Source organism: Cyanistes caeruleus, chromosome 13 (assembly GCF_971803275.1).
Source record: "Cyanistes caeruleus chromosome 13, bCyaCae1.hap1.1, whole genome shotgun sequence".
In the NCBI taxonomy this organism is placed as follows: domain Eukaryota; kingdom Metazoa; phylum Chordata; class Aves; order Passeriformes; family Paridae; genus Cyanistes; species Cyanistes caeruleus.
The window spans coordinates 5,460,392-5,475,921 of NC_141713.1; the positions used below are offsets into that span (position 1 = coordinate 5,460,392).

The 15,530-nt window shown below is 42.2% G+C and overlaps 1 protein-coding gene across 5 annotated transcripts in view; it reads right to left on the reverse strand.

Moving 5' to 3' along the window:
* Nucleotides 1-5,877: 5,877 nt before the first annotated feature.
* MCTP2 (multiple C2 and transmembrane domain containing 2) overlaps nt 5,878-15,530 on the reverse strand; it is a 117,710-nt gene continuing 108,057 nt past the window's right edge. For all 5 annotated transcript variants that reach the window (XM_086848291.1, XM_086848288.1, XM_086848289.1 and 2 more), the window contains 3 exons: nt 13,199-13,308; nt 10,780-10,877; nt 5,878-8,594 (listed from right to left, as the gene is read on the reverse strand). In XM_086848291.1, coding sequence (XP_086704417.1) covers nt 8,526-8,594; nt 10,780-10,877; nt 13,199-13,308 — 277 coding nt within the window. In that variant the 3' untranslated portion in view covers nt 5,878-8,525. The remainder of the gene's footprint in view (nt 8,595-10,779; nt 10,878-13,198; nt 13,309-15,530) is intronic.

Consider the following 15,530-nt stretch of genomic DNA (forward strand, 5'->3'; position numbering starts at 1 on the left):
CCGTGTACCCAGCCCTTGCCAGTAAATTAGCACCATACCAGACACGTTTGCACGCATGGTTCATGGGCAATTTGCAAATTATCTGTGAGGCGACCGTGCAACTGCCCCAGGGGTCACCACTCAGCAAGGGTGGCCAGGGCTAATTCCAGAAAAATGGTATGGACTTCAGCAGGGCTGGGATGGTGCCCACTGAATTTAAGGCAACTGCCCACTGAAAATCTCAGTATGCTTCCCCTTCTGGTTAAGTCTTCCAGTTTTCCATGACATCGAGCATTCTGGTGTAGCATGGATGCCAATCATTCCCCAAAAATCTGCAGTCAACCAAAAGGCATGACAACGTTAAATTTATCTCATGCACCTAAACTCTAAAAATTAGAGTTATAAAATGGACAAAGCTCACCTTACAATCCGGCAATAGGAAGAATTTTTTCTCATTAAAATTTCTGAGGTTTTTACAGGATGTCCTGTTTTGAATTACCTTTGATCCAAGTCACACTGTGATGATGGAAATGACTGAATATGTGAGAAAACAGAAAATAATTTTGGAAAGAGATTCCCTGCAAAGAAGCCTAAGACTCTGCATGTGCAATAGAAAAGTTGCCAAAATCCCACTCCACAGAGCCCTCACTTTCTGAGCACATTCATACCTGGCACCTCTGGGCACTGCCTCTGGTGAGCAGCAGCCCTGCAGAGCTTCAGAGGACAAACAAAATCCCCCAGAATCCCTTCCCTCTGGGGAAGGAGGGAGCTGGCAAGCGGAAAAGGGATAAGACTGAATTTTCTGCTGCAGGGGGTAAGCCAGGAACAAGTGCTGAAATCATCCAGGCTCTGCTGGCACAAGCAGAACGATGGTGCCCTTTCCACTGTTAGTGCTGCAGAGGAGGAGAGAACCAGCCACTGCTGCAGAATGTGACCTGTGCAGGAGCTCTCTCCTGACTGATTATATGGAAAGTGGTTTATTCAGAGTGTTCTCAGCAACCTTTTAACCTCGAGATGTTCAGAAGCTGCCAGATCTTCTGTGCTGCCCCATGCCAACCCTGGGCAGATGGGCTTTGGCTGTCTGACAAGAGCTGCATCACATCATGCTCAGGGCACAGATACCTTCTGCTGGTTTGTGATGTAGTGAACTCACATAGTTTGGGTCTTAATGGGTCTGAATTAAAGTATTTCCTCTCTCCTGTAGTGGATCTGGGCATGGGATCTCCTAATCCTAACACTAGCAGAATCATTTCCATGGAACACTGTCTTACTGTGAGGAATCCTCTTTTCAGGGCATCAACATCCTCTCAGCAATAGGGGCACCTACTTTATCAGCAGCAAATTTGGCCACGGTTTATAGAGTTTTTGAATGTTCATAGAGTTTTGAAGACTGATCCAAAACCTTTGAGCTCCACAGGCATTTCATTTCAGTGCACTTCAGGTGCAGCTCATGAAGAACACCACTTTAGTACAGCAATGCAAGTGCAAAACATCAACTCTTCATTTCTTTTTCATGTAGAGGGGTGGTTACATTTACCTACAGGAATCCTGACACTGCTTCTATTCCCTGAAAGGAATTTACTTTTTCCCTGTGCTTTAGAAAGGGCAAACACACTCTCTCCAGCACAGCTGAAGAAGTTGTTTCCATTCTTGATGATGCTGGATCACAAGGACAAGTCACTCAGCTGTTTGACTTGAGGGGAAAAGAAGACTTTCACCTTCCCTATGCCTCAGCCATTCATGGACATTCCCCCTCTGTTTTTAGAGACTCTCCAGAAGCTTCTGTCTCAGCACACAGGGTCTTAGACAGCCCACAGCTCCTATGGATGGATCATGGCCGGGTGGTACAACCAGTTTGCCACACAAGCAGAACAAAATGTAAAAACAATGCCAAGGAAAGTGGACAGCTGAGACTAGGGAAGCCTAAATCAAAATCCAGGCTGCTTTTCCTGCCACATACATGCTCTGTGACCCTGGGCAAATGCTTCTTCAAGAAACGGCTCAAGTTCCTCCACTTGCCCTCTGGCCTTCTGATCAAAATAGCAAAATCTTCAGGGTAGCACCTGAAGGTTACTCATTGTGTTTGGATGTTGAAGTTCAATCATTTAATAAACCCATTTAACTGTAATCTCAAGTGCAAAGCCTGAGATGCAAATACCTCATTCAAAAACATATTTTGAAGTAGCTGTCACACATGGCTATGGAAAGATGATGTTAATTGTAACTGCTTACATCAAATGGTACTGCCCAAACTGGTATCATATCCTACTCAAAAGGTCTGAACAGAAGCATCTGGGCCATCATGGCAGAGTTAAAAACAAGCCCATCGAAAATGGATAAACAATTAAAAATGTATTGAAAGAAAAAAGAAAAAGAGAAATCATTCCTAATTAATTCTAGTGCCCTGCACAACCCCAGACTATTTGTAATCCTACAGGGAACATCTTTATTGATCTGGGGGACGCTGCAGCAGACTTCTGATGCTTATCTCAGCATAAAAATAGGCTCTTGTGATGAGCAGTGATTTAATTACATGACAATCACTGCTAACAATGCATGGCGAATACCAAAAATATGCAGAGCAAGAGTGGCAGTGATAAATGCAAGGGAATGGCATTGACTTTCAGTAAAGTCGTCTATTGCCAGAGCTGGAGGGAGACTTCACCCCCCTCCCACCCCTTCTTCTTAGGCTGTAGCTGCTGTGTGGTTTCTGATACTCTGGAGTGAGCTGACCACGGGCAGACAGAAGATGGAGGGAGAAAGAAGACAGCCATGATCAAAGCAAAATTTAGCACACAAGTCACTGAATCTAACAGGCTTTTTTTGTCTGTAGGAACATATGCTCTTTCCACTGTGCATCTCCTCTTGAAAATGAGGATGAGAGATATTCTTTACTTTGAGAGATGGCAGTACTGAGCAAGTGAAAAATACGTGGTTTTGCTGAGCACGGATTCAGGCCCATAAAATCAGCTGCCCTATGTGCTAGTGAGAGATCAAAGACCAGTCAAACACCATGGTCCACATACAGTAGCTAGGATAGAACTAGCAGCGTTTGCTCAAGAAGCAGAAATAATTTGGTTTGTTTCTTTTCATGTGTTCTCATTGAAAAAAAAAAATACCCAGAATAGAAATAAATAATGTGACACTCCCCTTTATATTCGCTTTGCAGTACTGAGTGTGAAGTATTCAGCAGCATCTCTGAAGGCACTGTAACATTACTGGTGAGAAGACTGCACTGTCCTGAAGGCATTTGGACCCTTTGGGACTGCAGGAGTGTCGAGGCTGATCATGCATTTGGAGGTGGCAGGCCCAAGCCCTTAGATTTTATCACCTTCAGTTTCTTGATGACAGCTCAACATTCAGTGTTTTATTCCACCATAAGAGCAACTTACCAAAATGCAGAGATCAAGAGCAAAAAAATTTGTTCTTTCATCTGCTGGAAGCCTGATCACAACACATCCAGAACAGAGAAGAGACCCCCAGCTAAGCAGTCCCTAGGTTCCCATACCCAAACCACTGAGGGCCAGGGCCTTGTGCTTCCTTCTTGGACTGAAAGCCACTCTTTAAATGTGCTGGCTGAGCCATCCTAGCAGACAATAATTAAGAGTGAGAGGCAAAATCTGTTGACCATCTAAACCTGACCACAGTTGGCCCTTTAAGACCCAGAACCAGTGCCCAGTCCATGAGACTGTCCCACCTTCCTTCTACAAGAAGTTTTCAGGAGTTTAGAAGGCTGGTTCCAGTAGGACATCAACACAAATTTTACACCAGCAAGTCTTCCAGCTCTTACTTTCTTCCCCTGCAAGAGGCACACCGTCATGTTCAGCCAAGAGGGAATTTGCAGGTGTTCAATCCAACACGCAGGAACCAACTGGAAACATTCATTCACGTAAAATTTAACAAGAATCACCAGCCCTCAGGTTAAAGCCACACTGAGAATTTGAACTCATGCCTGCCCAGGTGCTGGTGCTGTTGCAAACACTGAGACCTGGATGCCATCTCCCCATGCTCAGTTTCATGATTTATGTCAGATGAGCACGTCTTTCATGCAAAACCAAATCACCCTCTAAATTCTCCTGAAATGCTGTTTTCAGTCAAAGCATCACAGAGAAAAGTAGATTTAAAATGCTGCAATGTCAAAAGACCTTTTTTTTTCCCAACACTATTTCTAAAGATTGGTGAATATTTACATTAATCATAAATATATCCTTTGCTCACATTTTCCTTGAATTACCCAACAGTAATTGGGGTAGGCTGAGGGCCTTCCCCTCTGACAAACTCTCAGGCAGATACTTTGTCCCAAAATCATATTTCACCTGGCTTAATTTACCCAAGTTTGAGAATGATTAAAACACTCCATCTGGATCAAACCAACAATAATTTGGTGTATCTCAGCTTCCTTCTGAGTTGGTAACTCTTAGGATGCAGAGGAGCAGATATACTTATCAAGCCTCTGTGGGATTTACAGGGATAGATGCACCAGGGCCCTGACACATGGAGCTTTACAGATAAAACACACAATATTAAAATCAGAACAGGATTCACTACTAACACATGCCATAGTCTCCAAAGCCAAAGCTAACATTTCCAAAACAGTCCACCAGCTTAGTTAAAGGATGGAAAATCTAAAGGTTAAGGTTTGTTTAGAATGTATTCTGTCATTTTTTTAATTAAGGTATCAAAGAAGCCAAATTCCTTGCTGGTGTGAACCTACTGGTCTGATGGGAAAATAATTCCAGTTCCATTTGTGGTAACACCTGCAGAATCAGGCCCTCCAAATTAAAAATACAAAAAAATGTAGCCCCATATAGAGCACAGGAAATTAAATGGCAAGCCTCTGTTTTCTAGTGGGACAGCCCAGTTCAGGGAGCTGTTGTACCCTTACCCCAGGCAGGGAATTAGCAGCAGCCAGTTTAATTTCTAGGGGACAAGCAGCTTCCCTTTCCCATGCACAGGGGTGCTGGGTGCTGATCCAGTGGGATCCCTGGGCAGCAGGACAAAGCCTGGGCTCTCCCCTGCTTTGTGGGTGGCTCAGGAGGGGACTGAGGGGGAAGCAGAGCTGTGGCTGAAGGTTAAAATCAGAGGCTTTCAAGCAGAGAAAAAGGAAAGGTGTGTGGCATTTCCTGCTGTGCTTTACTCAGTTATTTGCTTGCTTCCCACAAGCTGTGTTTCAGTGATTGACTTTTACTAACAATGATCCATAGGGAAGCCAGGTCCTCAGTCCTATTCATGAATATTCCAAAAAAATCAAACCTTCAAGCACCACCTTATGTTTGGGCAAATGTGAGTAAATATTGCATTTGCACATACACATCAAATCCCATTATTTACAGACTGTACAGTCAGTGGACATGTTTCACATTCCCATATCTCCACGATTCTACAATCCAAAAGACCCAAAGTTAGACTGGAACTTCTGAATGGCTTGTGGTCCCAGAGACTTTAGACATCATGCCCTGAAACAAGTACCTTGAAGTAAAAAGCTAAGTTTTTAATTTCTATGCTATACATTGAATACATTAAAAATGTAAAAACTGATAATTTGCATGGGGAAATGGACACAGAGAGATAGTCTTGCTTTTAGAATTTCATGACAAATCTCAATTTAGAGTTTGATAAGTGGACTGTGCAGTAAGTACACATAATCTTCCTTTCCTTTAAGTAGAGCCTAGTAAATCCCAATATAGAGCTGTAGGCAGGTGAGATGAGGCTTTACCTCATTTCCTGCTGCAGCAGGAGATGCACTTACACTCCTTACTCCAAGCAAACTCCAGTGTGAATTGTTACACTGCACTGCCCACGGATGTCCTTGCTTACCTAGTCAGATACTAAATGTTATAGCACAGCATTTTGCAAAGAATGTGAAACATATTTCCTAATCCAGACAAATTAAAAGCATCAGTTTAACCTCAAATGTTTATTGCATTTCAAACAGCATTTATCAAAACAAAGAGCTCATCACAACATATATAGGTACTGGACCATCCAAACCCCTTCATTTGGTATGTCTCCAGCATAACAATTAACACAAATTATTCTGAAACCCAAGATATCTACACCAAAGGAAAAAAAAAATAAGAAAAAGATAACACCCCATCTCCTGAATAGAAATCAGTTCCATGTGGAAAAACCTAAAGAAAAACCCCCCAAACTAGTAAAGAATCAATCCAAATTTCTGAATAAATAAACAGTTTTTCCTGCAGTTTAATGTTTCCACTCAAATCAACGATCAGATCCCACACGCCTGCTTAAATATGCCTGACTTTGGTCCTTACAAAATGACAAGATTACAGTATGATAAACCAGATGATAGTTTGAAGCGAGACAATGAGGCATTGTTTACAGAGAAGATTGAGAAACTGGTTTAACAAAAGGGTTCCGTGGACATCTATTGTATGTACAAGAAGGAGATTTACTGGAGATTTTGTAATTTCTACAAGGCTCTTTCCAACCAGCTTCATTAAGTTGAAGTAAATCAAATCATGCAGAGATCTGGCTCAGCCAGAGAGACATGCCGGGAAAGATACAAAATGAAGAAGAACAGACGCGAGATGATAAGCTTTAGAATCTTTGGCATTTTTCATAAACATTTTCAAGGTTTTTAAATCTGTATACTCACCCATTTTCCCCCACACACTCGCCTATAAATACATTATATATGTACTCTTTATACACAACTCTGTATATGCATGGGTACACAAGCACACGTGCAAACAAAGAGGCATTTTTGTGGCTTTTTAAACCAGGATAATCTTTCCTCAATCCTTCCATTTGCAGCTACACACAGCTTTGCATGAGCAAAATACATTCTTTAGCCAATCAAGTATATGAAAATGTGCCTGTCTTTATTCAAAGGCACAGTGGGACTTTGAAAAAAGAACTTATGAAAAACTACTGAATCTGGCTAATAACCCCGTGGAAGATAGTCTGCTGTTAGTTTTCCTTCTCCAGATTCTTGGAACAGGCCCCCAAGACTGCTACAGAACCACACACGACTCCATCTGGATCACCAATCCATAAGTGAAGTTTTAACCATTTTACCTTTTATTAGATGACTTTCAGAGCCTTTTTCTTTTTTTTTTTTTTTTTTTCCAAAAAGAATCCTTTCTCTCAGGATTTCTGTATTTCTTTGTACTGTCAACTGCCCCAGGGAATGCTGGTGGTAATCCCTGCCTGGGAATCATAAGCAACAACTCCAGCCCTCATACTACCGAAGGCTTGTGGTGACAAGTCACTCCCAAAATCTCCCACAGCACCTAAAGGACCGAGGGCTGCAGTATCACCAAAATTAAGAAGGTTTTACACATGATTCTGTGTTTTAGTTTCCCCAGCCAAACAACCTGACTAATGCTGGTTTTCTGGAATACATAAAGCAAATGCACAACTGCTAAAAGATTGGTAAGCAAGCAAGAAATCACATTCTCCACAGAACACAAAATGGGGTCCTTTCTTCTGTCTTTCCCTTGTTGTTTCCACTTGACTTCACTTTTGGGTCCTCTCCTTGTGAACCACCAAGAAAGACTGCAAGAAGACATCAGTGGTGGACCAAAGCCTGCACACTATTGCACAACCACTTCTTTGGGCACATGCTCTCTTTCTGCACAAGCACTTGTTTCTTTAAGGCTATGAAGTGTGTTTTTTTTCCTCTTGGATCTGTAGTGTTGACCCCTCTGGATTTAGACAGGAAAACAACAGCTATGCTGAAGATATCTGATGAGATGGAATTATAAAAGGCAAGCCAACAGAGTCTTTTCAGGTCACTGAGTTAGCCTTTTCTCTTAATCCTTTCATGGCATAAGGTTTTCATGCATCCATTGCCAGCAATGGATCTCTGATGATTCCAGTATACAAAGAGTTAACCACAGTCTGGGCTTTAAAAAAAAAAAAAAAGAAAAAAAAAAGGAAAAAGAAAAACCCACAAGTGCTGGATGAAATATTGAGATACTGTTGGAGCTCCTAGCTCTTTCTGCTAATTATGATAAAAAACTTTTTAAAATGTACACTGCTTGAACAGAAGATGGGTATCAAAGACTCGTTAATTCAGAGCTTAAACCTTTCTAGGCACAGTGATTTAACTCAGAAAAGAATAGCTTTCATATCTTAATGTAAATCTGTTGGATATGTTAAAAACTGGTTCAGAGCATCTCCTCACATCAGCTCAGCTGATCTGGTACACTAAGCAGAATTATCTCTTCCTACATAACACAGGGAGTGCTGCCACATCCAGCCTTGTCTCTGCAATCAAAGGGGGGGAAAAAAAAAAGAAAAATAAAAGGTGCAGTTGCACCATCCTCTCCCATTCTCCTCCCCATCCCACAAACTAATTCATGTTCCACCTTGCTCTTTTTTTTGGGATGCCATGCCAAAAAAGACAACCCAGAAAACAAACCCAAGATAGGTGTTTATCAGAAACCACATCTTCCAAGAAAGAGAAAGTCCGTGGCAGTGACTCTAGTGTTGTTCTGAAGCAAGAAGGAGGGGAGGGATGCTGTGTGTGCAGGCGTGTGCAGGGAGGGAGGCGCTGCATCCCCAAACCCCGCCGCATCCTAGAGCGCGCTCCGCTTCTTCCTGATGGGGCTGGAGCTGCTGGATGGTTTCAATTCAGCGTGCTGCACCTGTGAAAACAAACAGGCATGACGTCTGCACTTAGGTAACTCTAGCTCACTACAGCGTGTGTTAATGGCTCCCCCAGGACAAACCCAGGGAAACTAAGGAAGGTTCAAAAGTAATGAATCATTTTCTAAACACAGGAACATGGGGGATTAATTGCAGGAAGGATTTGAGAAGTCATGCATCATTTCTTGAAACAAAAATATTAAAAGCAGATTTTTCTAATGAGATACATGGGGTTCTACCTGATTTCAGCGATCTTTTGGGTTTGTTTTGGTTTGGGAGTTGTTTTTCTTATCTTTCTGGCATTAACCTATTAGTTTAATAAACTTCTCTCAGGAGTCTCAATTCAAGTGGATCCCAATAGACAATAAGATGACAGTTGTCTCAACCATACACAGACCCTGGGATGCTGAAACACTTAATAATTTCAAAAAAGGAAAGTATTGTCCCAGATAGAACCTGGACAAAGCTACCTCCACCTTTCAAACAAATTCATACACAATATAATGATTAAAACACGTGTGGTAAACTGTCAAGGATGGTGTAATCTCCAAATTGTCTTTTGTGTGAGACAAAAGCATTCCCACTGAAATCACGGGGGAAATTGGGCTGAGCACACCATCTTTTTCACTCCTTCTCTGTCTTTTGTCCAACACACGTGGTTGTAAATGGGTACTGTACAGACAGGAGTAATTTCCAGCTCACTGCAGCAGCCCAGTGAAATGCTGATGCATTGATAGCACGCAAAACAAAGCACATGGAGGGGCTTTGGAGCTTCCATGGATGACTATGTGTGGCTATCACCATTTTCAGCTCTAGTGGAAAACTCCAAGGTTTGTCCCATCCAAGGAACTCCTATCATTCCTCCCATAGAAAACGGTGATCATTTTCCTTGGAGAGCTCAAAGGATCCCAATATGATAGAAACCACTCAAGGAAATGTTGTAAGTGTAAATGTTAAATAAAGCATAAATAGAAAAGCAGCTTATCTTTAAACATAAACACTTAAAGGGCATATGCAAACCATCACTGCAAATCCAGTGGCCTCTACAAGAGCAATGACAACAAATAAAAATACACTGAAGCTTAATGGTTCTATGATTGTTCCTGCTTAGCCTTTTTCCTCCCACCAGTCCATGGTGGGATTTCTTTCCAGCCAACCAGTCTGGTGGCCTCCTGAGATAAATGTCACCAGAAGCTTTTTCCAACCCTGCTTCTACCAGATGCCTCAACACTGCATGTGAGCAATTCAATTTCTGTCTCTAACAGCATGAAGTCACTACAGGTGAGATTGTGATTCCCTTATTCCCAGTGAGCAGCACCTCACAGGGAAAGTGCCACAATTCACAGAGAAAGGTACAATGCCAGAGGGATCCTGGGCATCAGGATCAGGGCCTGGAGACACAGATTCCAGTTAGTTAAAACAAAAGAAAGAATCCTTTATCTTGTGTGGCTTCATTACCCAGCAAGACTATTTTCCCTCCTCCAAGAGAAATAAACAGATCTTGACATTCGAAAGGATTTATTGTTCAAATAATTTCCAGGAAGATAGGCGAGATTGCTGAAGACAATGTTGTTGTTTCAAAGAAATGGGAGAAGAGACAAGACTTGACTGAAACTGAGGGAGGATTCTGGCTAGATTAAAACTTATAATTCCATAATGGTAGAAGATTGATCTGATCAACTGTAGAGTATTTTATACACATTTGAGGGGTTTTTTTAAAGGAAAAGATGAGCAGGGCATTGTCCAAAGGAGGCCTGGAGCTCAAGCACAATGTCACAGAAATAATTCCCCCCATTCCTCCCCCTATCTTGAGAAAAAGGAGAATTCAGCAAATCCTTTTGGATGGTTATCTCTATCAAAGAGACCATTTTTCTCCTCCCTCTGTACAAATACCGGAGCAGAAAGGTGACGAAAACCACAGCTCAGTAACCACGCTGAGTGATTTTCCAGATCATTTTTAAGTAGGTCTTTTCAGGATAATTTTTCTGCAATCATTTTATCCTTCTGACAAAGGATTTTGGCTCCCCTCTCTTCTAACACTCTCTCCCCCTCCCTTTGTGGATTTTCCCCAGATTCCTTATCTCTGTTATTCAAAAGTCTTTGGCATTGTATTCCCAAAGGGAGCACCCAGCCGCTCTCTGTGTCACTCCCTGCCTCTGTTGGCTGTGGCCATTCATTACTTACCTTTTGAACATCAGATGGTACCCTGGAGAGGAAATCTAGTAGCTCATTATTGTCGATGGCATAGGGATTTCTAAGCTTCTTAGTAAATTTATTTATGCCTAGGATAAAAAAATAAAAAATAATAAAAAAAAATAAAGGCAAACAAAATAATACAGCCCTTTTCTCCTCCCTCCCTCTAAATTTGTTCAGGCAAGGTGAAAAAGGGAAAGGGAATTCACAAGTAAAAATTAGTGTGAAAACAGTGCCCCAGACTTGAAGCCATACACATGTTCCCTGTCACGTGGAATCACTCACAAGTGCTTCCTGGAGGAAGTAGAGGACATTATTGATAAAGGTATTTCTCTACTTTCGGGATCATGTGTTGCCAACAACGTGGTGAAAAGCTATTGCAGCATGAATTCTTTCTGGGGGATACTACAGGGAGAATACACACATTGAAAACCAAATGTGCTGTTAAATCTGCTACCCCATGTGACCAACTGGAAAGCTCTGAAAATAATTGGGAAAAAGGCTTTCTTTTCCTTCCATCTTCAGAAAATGAAAGCTTCTCTTCCCCATCCCCCATGGCTTATCCCCTTTTTGCAGAGCCACATTTGCCAAACTGCCCATATTATGATGCTGTGGGACACTGTAAAACCTTATCACAAGGTTTACTTTAGTTTGACTTTTGTGTGAATAATTAGGCTTATTAACTGCAGCAATAGCATCTCCATGGACTTAGTTAAGCTTCAGTTGGCAGAGGTGATCCCTAGTCTGGACAGAAGATCCATGGGAGTGTAATATTATTGTGAAGTTCATAAGGTCTTCTCTTGCCTCTCTTAAGGTCTTCCAGGTGAAGAAAATCAGCTAACCCATTTTAAAGAATAGCAAAAAATTCAAATGTTGGTTGCCTCTCAGGATCATAATACAGCATTCAATTCCATCATGCCCCTGTCCAAAATCTCATAGTGGTTTCCCTGAAAGTGATTTCAAATGCTCCAGCCTTCTCCTCTCCCTGAAATGTACCTGCTTCACATCTGAGATTCAGCTTTTAAGCCATATACTTGTAGCAAAATGACAACACAATTTTCTGTGTACCTGATTTTTAAAAAACAGAAAATACCATAAGGTCTTTTGAGGCCTTGCCACAGGGTAGTTGTTTAACATGTATCATATTTGAAGGCCCTGTCACTCTAGATGATGTTGAACGGATGTATAGTTTTCATGTACTCACCATGTCTTCCATACAAGAACAACAATATTTTGTTACTGAACTTTTTACTCCCAGCAATTTCTCCTCTTTCCTTTTGCCCTTTCTTTTTGTTTGATTTAATCCTTTAGTTCTTTGCTGCAGTTGCCCAAGAATGGCTTTTTTTTAATGCCACCTTCTCATTCCCTCCCTTTTCTACATCCAAGGCAGCAGCAGATGGCTCAGCCCCAGGGGTGATGGGGGTCCCTACAACTCAGAGCCACATCAGGGCTGAGCTTCTGCAGGTCAGTGAGAATTTACCTGCACTGTGCTCTCCACACCTTTCTACCTCAAGGCTGAGATAAAAATTAGCACCCTAAATAAGGCAGGAGGTCATCTGGAGATGCAGAAAGTCTTCAGCAGCTGGAATCATAGAATTGTATGGGTTGGAAGGTGCCTTAAAAACCATCTCAATCCAACCCCCTGCCACAGGCAAGACACCTTCCACTAGGCCAGGTTGTTCTAAGCCCTGTCCAACTTGGCCTTGGACTCTTCCAGCTTCTCTGTGCACCCTGTGCCAAGGCCTCCTCACCCTCTCAGTGAAGAATTTCATCCTCATTTCTAATCTATACCTGCCCTCTTTCCATTTAAAGCCATTCCCCCTAGTCCTATGCCCTGGAATGCCATCTCCTGTGAAAGATGATCCCACATTTCTTCACAACACCACCAGGAAAGTTTTACTTTCTAAAAGCTCCTCTTTTAGTTCATTATGTATCTTCAAATAGTTTCTGACCCATGACAAAAGGAGATGCTCAGCGTGTCCCACTGGGCACAGCCTGTCCTGGCTGCCAGGATACTCAGATCCAAAAGGCTCCCAGGGTCCAAATCTACATGGTCCAGCTCTGAAAACACATCTTGTCCACTTCCTACCATTTCCCAGCTGGAGGGCTCCAGCACCAGGAAGCTAATTACTTTCCTGCAGAAGAAGAATAACACTGAAAGTAGCTTATCTAGGCTAATGCTCTTCTTGTGGTGCTGTTGGAAACTTATAAAGAACCCTAAGAAAAGCAAATTATCGGATAACCCAGGGGGGAGAAACGGTAATTTTAAGAAGTTCATAACATCTTTATTCACCTCTAAGCAACAGCACTTGTTTGTCTGTGTAACAGGTCGTTTAAAGCTTGTTTGATTTCACTCTGAAGACGTATATTATATTTATCTCATACAAATGAGACACTGTGGAGTACTTACCCCAGATTAAAACAATGTACCTCAGTGGTATAAAATACAAAATAACTGTTGCTGCTGCCAGGACCAAGCAGGCCAGGACAGAGAGGAAAGGCACGGTCCAGTTGAATGTGCTGTAAGGAAAAAACACAACCCCTCTCAACATTTCTGTTCTTGGACACTGTTTGTGCTCTGCTACCCAATAATAATTTAATGACCTCTTTGCAGTGCTCAGTGCAGTGGGATATGCTGTAAATTGCAGACCCTTTGGAAGGTGGATAAGCAGATTCCTCCATCTGGATGTTATAATGGATTAAGGCAGAGAGAGGCAGATATTGTGATAAGGAAGGAGAAGAGGAGCCCTGGGGAGCTCAGTGAAGTTGTTAGGTGTGTAAGTGAGTTGTTTTGGTTTCTTCTGTGTGTCACACTTGTTACACATCTCTGCTCTCCATTATTCATGAGCAGGTTATCTGATCTGGAGACAGGGCTGAGCCAGCTCCACTGGGCCACAGTGGAGATAACACGAGATGTGTGACCAGCCCAGGTGTGGCAGGTAGCCAGAGTCAACCCCAACACATAACTTGCACTGGATTAATTATGATACCAAATTGTGAAAGAGCAATTTGATTAATTTCTGTGTACAACATTAGAGCCATCATATTGTATATAAATCTATGTGTATATATTTTTTCTTCTATATCTTTACATTTTCAGCAATGCTTTACTGTACTGACTATAGGAGGGAGGCTGGCTTGGATAAGCTGTAATAAACCAGCAGCAGCCCAAGCTTCTGCATTCTAACAATCCACATCGGATTTTTCCCTAGAGAAGCATTCCTGAAAGGCTCAGTTACTACAGCATTTCAGACTTTGGCCACATTGTAGTGAAAAACAGGATTTTATTTCGCTCAGACCTCTCATCTGCAAGTCAATGATGGACTGAAGGTGAGAAGCCACTGCTAACACATCTTTGAAATATTATTTTGTCCCCCTGTGCCCTTGTAAGACATAACCCTATGCCCTGCACCAGATATTGAGATACCTGGACTACAAGGATGCCCACTAGCCCACAGGTGGATTTATGGATCTGGGCATCTCTGTTTCACACAATCTGCCTGCTAACTTCATCATACCACTATGATGGGGAGTAGGAAGAAGAGAGAATGAATCTGGACCACTTCTCAGGCTATAAAATAAGACAAACTTCCCTTGACAGATAAAATTAATAGGACGCTTCAAGAATTACATTTAAGCTTCAATAGACGTATTAAATATTAAGTAAAAATAGGTGGGAGAGGACCCATCATTATCAATCAATGTAGCTTAAGTTAAAGCAAAAAAAAAAAAAAAGCAAAACAGCTCAATTGAGTTAAACTATGAAAACTCCCTATGATTGTGTAACTGGAGTGACAGACGGAAACTGTAGCACAATTCAGTCTGTCACTTACAAAAAAAACTTTGATAGTAATTTTTTAATGGCACATCACTGCCGAGCTACAACAGAATTCTTCTGAAATTACATCGGGCATCCACATTAATACCCAACGTGTTCTTTAAGACCATTGTTGCCAAAATGAATACAAGAATTAATAGTGTTTAAGTGCTTTGAGCCTTCCTGCCATGCAGCTGGGCAGAACAGTGCCCTGTTCATGGACTGGAATACATCTTTGGGCCACTTCCACCCCAGCTGGGGTGTCCAGAGTGGCACCACAGCACATGTGGTTGTTGTATTTTTAGCTTGAACCCGGCTCCTCATTAAAGTGAGGCTCGGTCACAAACCATCACTTTGTGTTCAAAACAGACAACAATATGGATCAATTAAGCTCCAATAAAGACTGAGTTATGAAAGGTTTGTGTGGGGGATTTTTTTTTATTTTTTTTTAGGCTCTTCACCTCCCTCCTTTGTAAGGTCAGGAATATCCTCTGTGCCTCCCCCCTTGCCATGAGACCCTGAAAACCCCCTTTGGGCTTCCTGGTGGCACCAGCAGGAAGCAGACAGCTCAAAATGGTAAAGACAGAAGAAGATCAATGTGTTGGCCAGGGACACAAGTGACTGATAACCCCCACAGCCAGGTCAGCATGGGGAGGGCGTGGGAAAAGCAACACTGACCATCAGTACCCACTTTCTATGATGAGACTGAAATGCCTGAGGCTTCTGTGCCCCACATCTTCAAGCAGGATCTGCCATCCATGACTCCCCACCCCATCAGAAACAAGCAAGACCAGGAAATCAGGAAAACATGAAAGCTACATCAGTAAAGAACACTGCTTCTCCTCTTCTCTGTGCTCTGCAAAGGTTTTTTGGAATAAAAAGACTGAAAGAGAAGAAGCAGTGGTGGGACTGGACAGTTCATCCT